Source organism: Amblyomma americanum, chromosome 1 (genome assembly GCF_052857255.1).
Source record: "Amblyomma americanum isolate KBUSLIRL-KWMA chromosome 1, ASM5285725v1, whole genome shotgun sequence".
Classification (NCBI taxonomy): Eukaryota; Metazoa; Arthropoda; class Arachnida; order Ixodida; family Ixodidae; genus Amblyomma; species Amblyomma americanum.
The window spans coordinates 188,794,719-188,806,869 of NC_135497.1; the positions used below are offsets into that span (position 1 = coordinate 188,794,719).

The 12,151-nt window shown below is 43.9% G+C and overlaps 1 protein-coding gene across 8 annotated transcripts in view; it reads left to right on the forward strand.

The window, feature by feature from the left end:
* The window catches only part of LOC144114391 (uncharacterized), a 105,933-nt gene that overhangs the window by 40,094 nt on the left and 53,688 nt on the right, over positions 1 to 12,151 (forward strand). For all 8 annotated transcript variants that reach the window (XM_077648097.1, XM_077648099.1, XM_077648098.1 and 5 more), the window contains exon 8: positions 11,608 to 11,796. In XM_077648097.1, the coding sequence (XP_077504223.1) occupies positions 11,608 to 11,796 (189 nt within the window). The remainder of the gene's footprint in view (positions 1 to 11,607; positions 11,797 to 12,151) is intronic.

Sequence of the window (12,151 nt, forward strand, 5' to 3'; positions counted from 1 at the left end):
ATCTTGCGGCACGAATACACACACATTGATATTGTGGCTCACCCGAGACATGCTTAGCTGTGAGATTGTTCATAGCAGGTAAAACCGCGATCGGCCGTGATAGCCATGGATCGCGGCGCGGCCGATTCTGACATCCAAGAACGAAGTCGCAACAAACTTTGCAGAACTGCAGGCAAGGTTCTAAAACAGCGTCGCGGGAAACGAGTAGCGTTTGCGCTATTTCTACTTCAGAAAGTGAAAAAAGGCATCACACCGCGATCGTGACACAACTCGCTCGACCGCTAGTCTGCTAGACTTTGCTGAAGACCACCCATATATGCACCGTTCTAACTACGATCTAAGATTTTTGCCTTCTAATATTTGAAGAGTGCCCCTATTGAAAGTTACGGTATACCCTAACATGCAGCAACGATTTCAGAACGATGACGCAATTCATATCGCGAATTCTCGGAACCAAGGATACGGGACTAGAACAAGCTATAGGTTAGCAGTACAGCCAGATTCGATCGTTTATAATCGTAACAGGGAAATTCACATAGCTGAGATCAGGCACAGGTTAAATCATCAGTTATTCAATCTAGCACACTGCAGTCTGTTTACATATATTTTAATAGCCTTTAGTTTGTAGCTTTTTCATTAATCCATGCACACTTTAGTTATCATCTATAAACGTTGGTTGTTACTGTCAAGTGAACAGGCCTGCCTTGCTGTCTCCCCACTTAACTGTTATTGCAAAAGACACTTATCTATTCATCGATATCAGAAGTGTGTGTCTGAATTGTGCATGTAAAATTCCATATTTTAGCACACTGCTGTCGAATACAAACCCAAATACACGAGAAAATTATGATATTCCCAGTAATTTGGAATATGTAAAATCAGTTGTAACTGCAGCAGTTTTGCATTTCACAGAAGAGTGACCGTGCAACAGTACTGCTTTCTCTCTGTAATGTTATTCAATCTATTAGAAAAGCCAAAATTGAAATAGCACAGTGTGGTGACAATTAAAGAGGCCAAGCCATCTATCACTGCGCTGAAATGCAAAGCTTTGTTTTTTGCACACTGACAGCGGGCGACCAGTTTTATTTTAGCAGTCATTCCTTAGCTCATCACGGATGAGAATTGCACAAGCTAGAATGCAGCTGTGCAAACAAGCCTGGAGAGTTGTGCTCAGAGCGAGTCAATTGTGACACATGCAGAAACAAGCTGGCATGTTGTCTGTACAACTCCGAAAAATTCTGAAAGTTCCCATGTTAATGAAAACAAAGTGGTTGCTTAGTACTTAGTAAAAGACCATACATGCCTTTTACCTTCAGTGTAAACATAACATGATGTGGGAGTTGGTAAACTGGCTTACGTCTGGACGGCTCCTGGTTGAGGTTGGGAAAGAATACTTCAGATATTTAGGGAAACAGGATGCACTGACCATGCATAGTGGTTATCTCAAGCAGAATTTGTAGAAATATGTTTACAAGGTGAAAGCTGTGTCCTTGCAAAACGCAATAAAATAAAAAATAAGCATATAAGTGTGTGTAGGGCGTACATGCGTATATCCTCTCATATAGCTTTACAGTAATGTAAGACTTTTTCTGAGCAGAAAAAAAATGAGGGATTGTAACAGTGATTCATGTTCCCAGAACAGCAGATAAAAGTGAGCATTGTCTGCACTACTTGTCATGTATAAAATTTTGGAACGTGCTAGCTGTTGTTATTAGCAACTTCTTCTGCAAAGTAAAGCTTATTTCATTGCCAGTTTGGTTTTCAAACTGCCAAAGTTCCCTTCAGGCATACCTTATGTTAAAATGATTTAGTTGTTAACCTAACTGCTTGAAGATCTTTGCCTAGGCTAAGCCTACTTTTCAGCTTCATACAGGGAGTGTATGAGAACAGTCCTAGAAGGGCTGCATGTATTAGGCAAACAAATGTCTTGTTTTGTGGCCTCCTTTTTCCTAATAATGCACCAAAATGATAATCCTCCTCAGGGCCTTATATGAAAACTCGTGTTACTAATGTAAGGAAAACAGCAACTCTTTAAATAAATTAATATTGAGTACAGGTTTGTGCCTTTCCATGCGTTTCACTGCCGTCAATGTAAGAAAATCACATTCACACACAAAATTCACAGCAGCTGTAATCTGACTCCATTCATGACGACAGAACTGTATGTGAAATTTAGCTTTGTTATAGAGGAGAAGGAGGCACCTTTTTATAAACACTGTAAATGCTGGCCCCATAACATACCTGGCTGGCCATTTCAGATGAGGATAAGGATAAAATGACATGCACATAAGTCACATGTGTAAACACACGCACCTAGCATTTTAACCTCATCGCATAATGGAAGTCTGTGTTGCTTCACTTGAAGCAGGGTAGGATGTAAGCACAAAGGAAATACTGACACATATCAGCTCGTAATGGAGCCGGGTATGGCTGACAGTAAAAACTATTAATGCAGTCCTATTTACATTGCCAAATAGGCCATTCCCGAGCACAGAGACGGTTGTTCTGGAGTGTTGGAATGTTGATATTGATAGTGGGATGGCAGACCATATAGCAATAAATGAAGACTAGTTAAATGAAACAGTGAAAGGAAGCAAGGCAGCAATGTGGCTAGTTGGTTGCACATTTGATGGGAATAACGTGCTACACACGGACAAGAACCGACAACTGAAACGTTGGACACAGGACAAGCGCGCACTAACAACTAAAATTTATTCTGGTACGAGGGCACATAAATACATTTCATGCACATGCTCAAAACAATCAATTCATTGCCATCGGCTGTGTCGCACGCTCCTTCGTTTCTTGATTAGTTCCAACTCCTCAGTTGATAACAACGCCGAGGGTGTGCTCGCGCACTCGTCTTCACCGGCCTCCCATATCTCAAAAGCTTCTTTTATTTTCTTTCTAGTCCCTTGCACAAGCTAAAAATTGTTGTCCGTTCAGAGTAAGGTGAACATTTGTGATTTGCATGATGGCGTACTTGTCCTGTGTTCGTCATTTCAGTTGCCAGTTTTTGTCCCTGTTTAGCGCGTTATTCCCATCAAGTGAAAGGAAGGTCATTAATGAATGTAAGAATAAGGGAAGGGCCAAGTACAATACCTTTCGGGTTGCCCGAGATTCCAAAAAGAAAGGCAGGATGAGCAAGAGTTAGCATGGGCCAACTGCTGTTAACTGGTTAGGATTACTTAAATCCCACTCAGAACAGTACGATGCAAGACATTATTTTATAAAGGATTTTATCGCATGCTGTCTCAAAGAGACTAAGGTGCAAGTGTATGTCACGAAGAATGAAGAGTTGGCTATCACAGGAATGCTTTTTAAAAAGTGTACCGATGTGGAAGGAACAATTTAATGGGCCACAATAATTTAGCAGTATGAGAGTATATAGTGTTTTTCACGAAGAGGAACCCATGCTAGTAATAGAAATAGTGCAATGATTTGGTGCTTGTGACATTATCAAAACTAAAAAATTTACCACATTCTGCTGTATGCAGCCATGCCTCATTAATATCCACCCTGTAATATGATGGCTTGAGTTATGGACAGTTTTTCTGGAGATGAAAGTTTATGAAAGCATTCATGCCTTAACATGGAAACTTGCTGTTTGGACAAATGACAGGGTTTAAATGCACAAAGCCAATTGGGACCCGCATATTTTTGTCGTGTAATATGGACTGCAATGCGAACGTTTGGATTGTGGTAACCAGCTACTATAACATAGCGCAAGGACTATTAGAAGTGTTTGGTGACAAATACGGACTGAATCTTATGGCTGTTGCACCCTGGAATTGCCCTCATACCACTTGCAGCATAGTGTGCAGTTTTTGCAAAACATTGAACTGCCAGGCACGCCGACTCTCTCCGCTTGCATTTTCTGACTGACAAAGCACTCCTCTTTCTGGTGCCAAACTCATTGACACTGAAAGGCTCGGCGACTCATTTCCTGGTGCGCTTTGTTCACTGCACAAATTAAGTCGCTCGCTGCCTGTATAACCTTTTTTGTTATAATCTAACAGATGTGTACTTGCAACACTAATTTAATGTTTTTTTTAAACAGAGCACACAGCAAGAAGAAAAAAAAACCACTTGAGTTAAACCATGTCGGGCACGAGGAGAACTTGGCACAGGTGCAAATCAGGAAATCTGCAAATGCAGTCCGAGCAGTAAGGAAATGGGTTGAAATTAAATGTGATCTCAACCTCGACAGGTCGATGGCTGCACTGGCACTGTAGGGGTTTTAGAAACGGCTCAACGTCAGCATTGCAGGGCCAACCACAGTGCAATAGCGCATAGCACATTTTGAAAAATCAAAATAAGCCTTGTTAACGTGGTTTTGGCATTATACACGAATATGGCCCTCTCACGGCCATACGACAAATGTGAACAGATGTGTGTCCACAAAAACCTACAGCTGAGCATTGTGGAAGGTGCAAACAAGCATCTACATTCAAGCAAACAAATTTAGAAATGCAGCAAATGCAAAGAAGGCGAAGGAAATCTAGGAAGCATTCTACATCTCTGAAAAATACATTCTCATATGCCCATTATTGCCTTCATCCAGCAGGCAAATAATGTTCATTGCAGGTACTCGCAGGTAAATGAACACAGCAGATGCATTTGCATTGATGACATATGCTTCTAAAGGCTTTGAGAATGTCTCACACAAGCTGGTACAACTTACTTAGGAAGCGCTAGTTAACAACTGTTTGTCATCAATGAAGCCGAGTTGTTGAGCACCTCGGCGACAGCAGTGTAGTGAAAGCAATAATGAATATGGGATCAGGTGCTGATTTAAAGAGTACAGTTTGTATCCCGATTGTCATGGCTCACGGAGCACCTCGAGATCGCTGCATTTTACGAATAGCCATTGCAACCACGATAATTGACTTAATATTGCAAGCATTTGTCAAAAATCTACCTTCACTCCATGCTGCCAAGCAAAAAATAAATTGTAATCAGAGCAGTTTACTGAAAATGCTTTCCATTTTTAATCACAATTCGCTTTAAGGAAAACTCAATGTGCAGTTCTGATCCGGAACTGAAGTGTTCATATTAATAAGGCATATATATGGGTTGACTGCTTTCAGAAGTGTAAGCATCTGCTGTGGTTTTTTTTTCTTTTTTGGCTTCAGATAAAATGAAATGCTCATGAACTAGTGGGCCCATATTAGAGACTTCTGCATTGTGAAACACCGGTGAATGAGTTGCGACAATGGTTTTTGTTCATACATAAGTGTTCCTGACCTGGTGATATGTTACAACCCAAACTTAACACTAATGCTTGGGCTCGGACCATGATCACATGCAGGGGAAGCTGGATTCATTCAATTTGTTACGGAAATATTTATTGCAGATATGGGCCCGCGCAGTGGCAGGAAATAAAAAGAAAGACGCTGCAGATGTGAGATCTGCCATGTACACAGATGTTTTCACACAGATTTCACAGTGCCGCCGGCATATCATTGTAATCCGGCCACTCAGAGTCACAAATTGCACTTTATGGAGCACAACGCCGCAGAATGCTGGCAGTGCTTCTGTAGTCCCGGTAGAAAACAGCTCAACAACCGTGCAGCCGAGGTTGTTTTGCATACGCAAAACACAAGTGTCAGAATGGTCTCGTCGCACTCATGGGTGGTTGTCTAACACAGAACACACGAACCACGATCGATATTGGTGATGGCGACGCCGAAGCACAATGACTTGTGCTCACGATCACTGCAACTGCTGCAAACGAATGTGACTTGCTGCAGAGCACAAAGTTCATTTCGTCACGTCGCACTCACCGCTGTTCTCAAACTCAGTGCACACCCGTGCACCCGAACCAGGATCTGCTGTAGCCTGTACAGTTCTAAGTTCATTTCAGCACTCGGAAAACAAGGCTTGCATAGTAAGCTTTTCAAACATAATTATACTTACTGGTGATATCACTGACGCAAAAGCACTTGTTCAGACTGCAATCACTTTCACTGCACTACACTGACACTTATCACTGCGCTGTGAAGCTTGCTGTATGCATAGGAAATTCACCCTGGGGAGCTGCTTCTCGCTGCTGTTCGTCAATATCGTTGTGGTAATAAAGAACACTTGAAACTATCACAAACGGCTCCAAATAAACACATCGCGAAAACCGGCACTGTTACGTCTGGCGTAGACAGTGTAGGTTTGTAGGCCGCTCGGTCAACTCGGTGTAGACGACGACAAAACAACTTGGGGGAAACTGCTGCTTGCCGCTGTTGCACACGGTGAAGCTCGAAGTCGCTGTCAACACTCGTAATAGTCACATGCGGGCAATATTTTGTGTTTTTCGGCACAGCTACCACCTACTAGGCCTGGTTTCTCACTCCGCTTCGCGGGCAGCCATCTTGTTGAGGAGGCGCGGCCTGGCATTGCTGCACTGGCACAATGCCTCCTCTATACTTTCTGTGCCTGGGAAAGGGAGAGGCGAACAATGGGAGCTGGCCGTTGGGGCTAGTACGGACTTTCGCCGCCACACGCCGCCACCGGAGTAGGATGCCCGCCGCATCACCGTCGCTCATAGAAACACAGACCGTTCGCAGCTGTTCTGTCATTGACTTTTCGACTGTGTTCATGTTGTTTCAAGTGCAATTAAAGCTTTTTCATAAGGGAGCTCGGAAGCTCTTGTCGCTAAGGGTAACCGGCCCATTTCAGTCGTGTCGTTTGTGGCTTTTGCTGTGCAATGTTCTCGCGTGTCGTCTGCTGCGCTGATATGACAGCGCGCGCCTGCTTGAATCCAATTCATGAAAAATTGTTCTGTCACCTTTAAGTTCGCTTGTCCTGGGGGTCCTTATTTGAAAGCAGTGTTTGGCAGCAGCTAATACTGAAAGCTTGGGTGCTGAAAAAGCTCTGTTGCGTGCTGTTTACTCATGTAACAGATGACGCAAGCCGGAAGGGCATGCACTAAGTAGCACGTAAAGCCGTTGGACTGCTTCCAAAGCGATACCTGATCCCGCGTTTCCTTCGTGAAGTTTTTGAGAGTTACCATTGTCGCCACCGGAGCCACAATTGGCACCAGAAAATGTGGAGCTGTGCCATGTGGTATCGTCATTTGATCGGCCGCGCACTTTCCTGCAGCACTGCTTCTCGAGTCGCAGTGTTGACGCTCATCTTTGAGCGGTACGCACGAAAAATGCACCCTGCTGTCAGTGGAATCAGTTATGTAACGTGGCGCTGCACTATCTGCCTGAAGATAGCACTGCGCGGACTGCTTCAGTGTAACGGTTCTTAAATCCTTCTTTTAACTTTCTATCTCCCGCATTCCTTCCCTTTTTTTAAACTTATGTGTCATGGAACACTTTTCGAATAAAAAAAAAAGATATAGGGGTTCATGTATTCAATAACGGTGCGTTGTGACTCACAACTTACTCCAAATCGAAAAAAAAAAAAAAAAACATTTATTGTGGTGTCCAACTCCCATATGGCACTTAACAAAACACGTTCTGGGGCTAGTTGGTGAAGCATACTTTCGCGTTTCACATTTTCGCGTACTTTCGCGAAAGGGGCTTTTTTGCAAAATGTTTAACTACGTCATGCTTTCAGTGACATTGAATGCGTAGTTGCAGAGGAGCGCCCTCAGGAAACGGACCCGGTTCATGAGCTTAATTAAGCATGTGCTTGTTGATGCCAACGCTCTTGCAATTAGCAACTCTGAGGCACAAGAGCTGGGACAGCGTGCTCTACTAAATGTAGCGAGAAGCTTTTGCAAGGTCTGATCTTCCTGTAGGGCGCAGTCAGCAAAAGCTCTTATTGTGTCGAGAACGAAGAGAAGTCGATCTGACGGGTAGAGCAGCCCATCTAGGTCTTGGCTGCGGGTGAACTGAAAGAGTGGCTGGTTTCTAATTGGCTTTGTACACAAAGTAAGGCAGTTCTCGCATTCTATATGCTTGCCGACAACTTGTGCAATGTAACCGCTCACATAAGCGGTAGCCGAGTTCTGAAGCGATGGCAGGTGCTGTGGCAAAATTGTGATTGTAAGCCTCTGAAGCACCAATCTTTCTCTGAACAGCCTCGGCGCTGCTTGCACAGTCGACGTCAGGGGAGGCTTTGGAGCTGAAGTAGAAGTTGGTTGCGCAGAAGAGAGGAGATCAGCGGCTATGATCCTTGACATCAAAGCACATTCTTTGTGGGCAATATTGGATGCTGAATTAGACGCAGCAATCATGGTCTTCAGTACCTTTCCGAAACCTGACAGTGCAGCCCGAACATCCAACATGTCGTTACACCCGGATAACATTCGCAAACTGCCAAACAGTAATTCAATTGGACCGCTGTTGTAATTTTCGGGTGGGGACGAAAAAGAACTTCTCTTCTGTCAGCAGATATTTGACACACGCCACTGTAGAATAGGTAGTGAGCAGAATCGCCTGATATACGTCTCATCTGTGAGAAATTCACGCGTATGCCCACATCTTTTTCTTTTTAGCGCTTCTAAATACATAGGAACAGGTTGCATGCGGAATACGATTTTGAAAAAGCCTCAGGGAAACATGAATGCAATTAAACACGCATGCAAATGCACAAGCAAGAATCGTACTGCGCGCGGCCCATCAGCGCCAGCCCAGCTTCTCGTATTCTCGAAGAGAGCGGAGGCACCCGACGTGCCAGACGTATTCTATTGATGGACGGATGGTTGGATACGGCTGAACCCTTTAAATTGGGTGGTGGCTCAAGCCACCTAGCCATGACTTATGAAATTTTACTCTTGTCTTGCTTTTAGCCACCAATCATATAACCTTCGCTTGGTTACTTCTACCCGCTTAAAATCTACTTTCCCTTCACTGTCCTTAGACCCCAATGCCTTGGATAAATCAGCCCCGCTGCATTCCATTGTAGGGTGAAGCCGTTTACAGAAAAGTATCAAGTGTTCAGCCGTTTCCTCCTCCTCTCCGCACGCAAAGCACAACGTGGCTATCTCGTGGTACCTGACCCTATATGTCTTAGTCCGCAAAACTCCCGTCCTGGCTTCAAACAACAAGAGCTTCCCCTACAATTATCATAGATATTTTATTTGGCAATTTCCTGCTTAAAAATCCTGTATGTTCCCATTGCTGATTTCGTCAGCATCCCGGTTTTCCACAGAGCTCTCTCTGTTTCTTTAACCTTTTCTTAACCAATAATTGCTGATTTGACCCTCTACTGCTGTCCAGATATTTGCTTGTCAATTTTCTAGTTTGCTTTCTCCATTTCGTGTCACATTCCTTATGAACAGGTATCTGAAAACTTTCTTAGCCCACTGCTTTTCCCCCATTTTTCTCAATCGTTCCTCAAATGCTATCTTACTGCTAGCCTCTCTGCTCTCGAAAGACGCCCATCCCATATCACCCTGTACCCCCTGATTTGGTCTATTGCCATGTGCTCCCAAAGGTAGCCTCCCTACGCCACGTTGTTTAATTTCTAACCTTGCTTGAACATCTCGTCTCATGCACAGGACCGCATTACCGAAAGTCAGGCTAGGGACCATCACCCCTTTCCAGATCCCTCTTACCACTTCATACCTATTGTAATTCCACAGTGCCCTATTTTTCATGACAGCTGCATTCCTACTAGCTTTATTCATTACATATTTTTCATGCTCTGTCAGATACTCAGCACCGTTATTTATCCACACCCCAAGATATTTGTACTCATCCACTACCTCTAACGTAAACTCCTGTATTCTATGCTTGCTGCCCTCATCATTAAATACCATGACTGCAGATTTTTCCTTACTAAACTTTAAGCCTAATCTATCTCCCTCTGTACCACATATGTCGATCAACTTCTGTAGATCTTCCTTGTCAGCCATTAGCACTATATCATCCGTGTAAATTAGTCCCAGTAATGACTGTTTAATCCATTCTCTTTGCTTGAAAAAAAAAAGTTTGAAACCTAGTCCGTTCCTCTCTAGCTTGGTCTCTAACCCTTGCAGGTACAACATGAACAACAAAGGAGACAGAGGACATCCTTGCCTAAGCCCCCGCTGTATCTCTACAGACCCCGATCCATTTTTTTCCCATTTTATAATCACTCTGTTACTTTTATATATATATATCTATATATCTTTTAAAAGATTAATTACTCCTACCTACTCGCACAGCGCCGCCATGTGGCAGCAGCGAGCGGCGGCCTGAGTAGAGCGTTCGCCCAGGCACAGAAAGTATAGAGGAGGCACTGGCTGGCACGTCACGGGACAGAAGCCAATAGTGTGATGCTACCATCCGCTCGTTCGGAAAAAAAGTTGGAGTTGGACCAACTTGTGCGCACAGGCAGATGCGTTCATGCGCTCCATTGTTCGGCCCTTGCGCAGCCCTTTCGCACTGTCACGACGTGTGCGGATGCGGAAAAAAAGTGATCGTACAGCGCCCTTAAGTCGATGCATCCCCCCCCTCCCATGGCATCTAGTTCCCTGCGTGATGGCATGACGGCATGTGCGCAGCTCAAAGAATAAACACGGAATGATGCAATTGCAAAGCCAGCACTGAGAGGCATGTGGAGATGCAAAGCAATAAAACGGTGCCCTAGCATGCAGCCTGGCTGAGTAGCGACAAAGACCAACGGTTCGGTAGTTTCGGATTCTGGCATGACGCACACTCCGGAGGTTACCGGAAGTTTGCTTTTGCAGCCTTTTCTAGCGGAAAGCGACATATGGCGGGAGCGAGGCGCGTGAACGGTGCGCAAGTGACTTTTCTTTACCGGACCCAATTTACAAATGGATTACCTTTTTTTGACACCAGTCACCTTTCACAGCCGCACGCGGCGATGTGGCTGTGCTGATTTTCCCAAACCTACCTTGCGCACGCCCGCATGCATGCTGCTGTGCTTGAGAAGCAGGGAACGCAAAATATGAGTAATTTTTTTTTGCATAGATCCGGGTAATAAATTGTGGCTGTGCAAATTACGTGAGTAAATGCGGTATCTGATTTATTTTATTTACAACATACTGCTAACCTCAGTTGAGGCTGTGGCAGGCCTGGGACGTTGCGTCACACAAAGAGAAAAAGTTCAGAATAGTGAAAACAGAAAACTTGCAAGTGCCCAGTGATTAGCCGAAATGTATTTAGCTGAAAAGCAGTTACCTTTGCAGTCAAATAGGCTCAGGCTTAAAACTTAGCTGCAACAGCAGTTTTGACAGCAGTCAGGAGCTGGCAATGGTTGGGGAAGGGGGCCTGCCTGCTGTTTTAGCACACCAGCCTGGGCAGGACATAAAAGGTCAAGTGATGTGCGTGCCAGAGTGGCATGTACTGGTGGGCGTCCCTGCGTATGCTCCACAGCTGCGCAGTTTATGAATGATGCATCAGAATCCTAGGAACTGATATGGCTAGTTTTAATGGCCAGCTACAAGGTTTTAATTATAATGTGGTGCCTAACTGTAATGGTTAAAAAAATTATGAGAAATAGTTGACCATCTTGCTAGTTAACAGATTCATCTGTTTCTTGATGCCCACCACCACTGGTATTACTCTACTGGAAAACCCATCTTTATACCTCAGAAAGCCTTGTACATTTTACTGTCACGTTTCACTGAAATACCCGGTATTGAGCATGTTTGTTGTTGCACCTGCACTTTGCTAAGTGCTAGGCTTGTAATTCTTTTTCATTTATATACAGAGTCTTCAGAATGAATATGACAAACTCCAAGACCAATATGAAGCCATCAGGTCTAACTGCAAGGAATTAGAAGGCAAGCTGTCATCCATGGAGCATGATCTGGCTGTAGCCAACCGGGAACTTTCTGATGCCGGTGCAGAAAAAGAAAAACTGAAAGAAATTACTGAGTATCTTAACCTAGAAATAAAGGTAAGTGACCGCTATGCACTGAGAGATTTTTCTTTTTTGTTCAAGAGACACTTGCAAGCTTTCTTTTAAGAAAGTTGCATAGCTTCTTTTGCATTCATAGGCTGTCAGGCAACATACTACCAAAGGAATTTTAATAATGTTTTGGATTTCAACAGCTGTATTTCTCTGAACACTTCTTTGCCTTGCTGTTCTGGGCTACTATGTAGTCAACTGTTCTGGAGGAAAAATCTTATGCTACTAGTTTTTGCTGCCCAGTGTAATCGAAGAAATGCTGTTAAGAAAAAATGCACAGGAGATCATATGATGTGATGTGACAAATCTCTGCTAGGAGTATCAGTGTCATATTTCGTTTTTA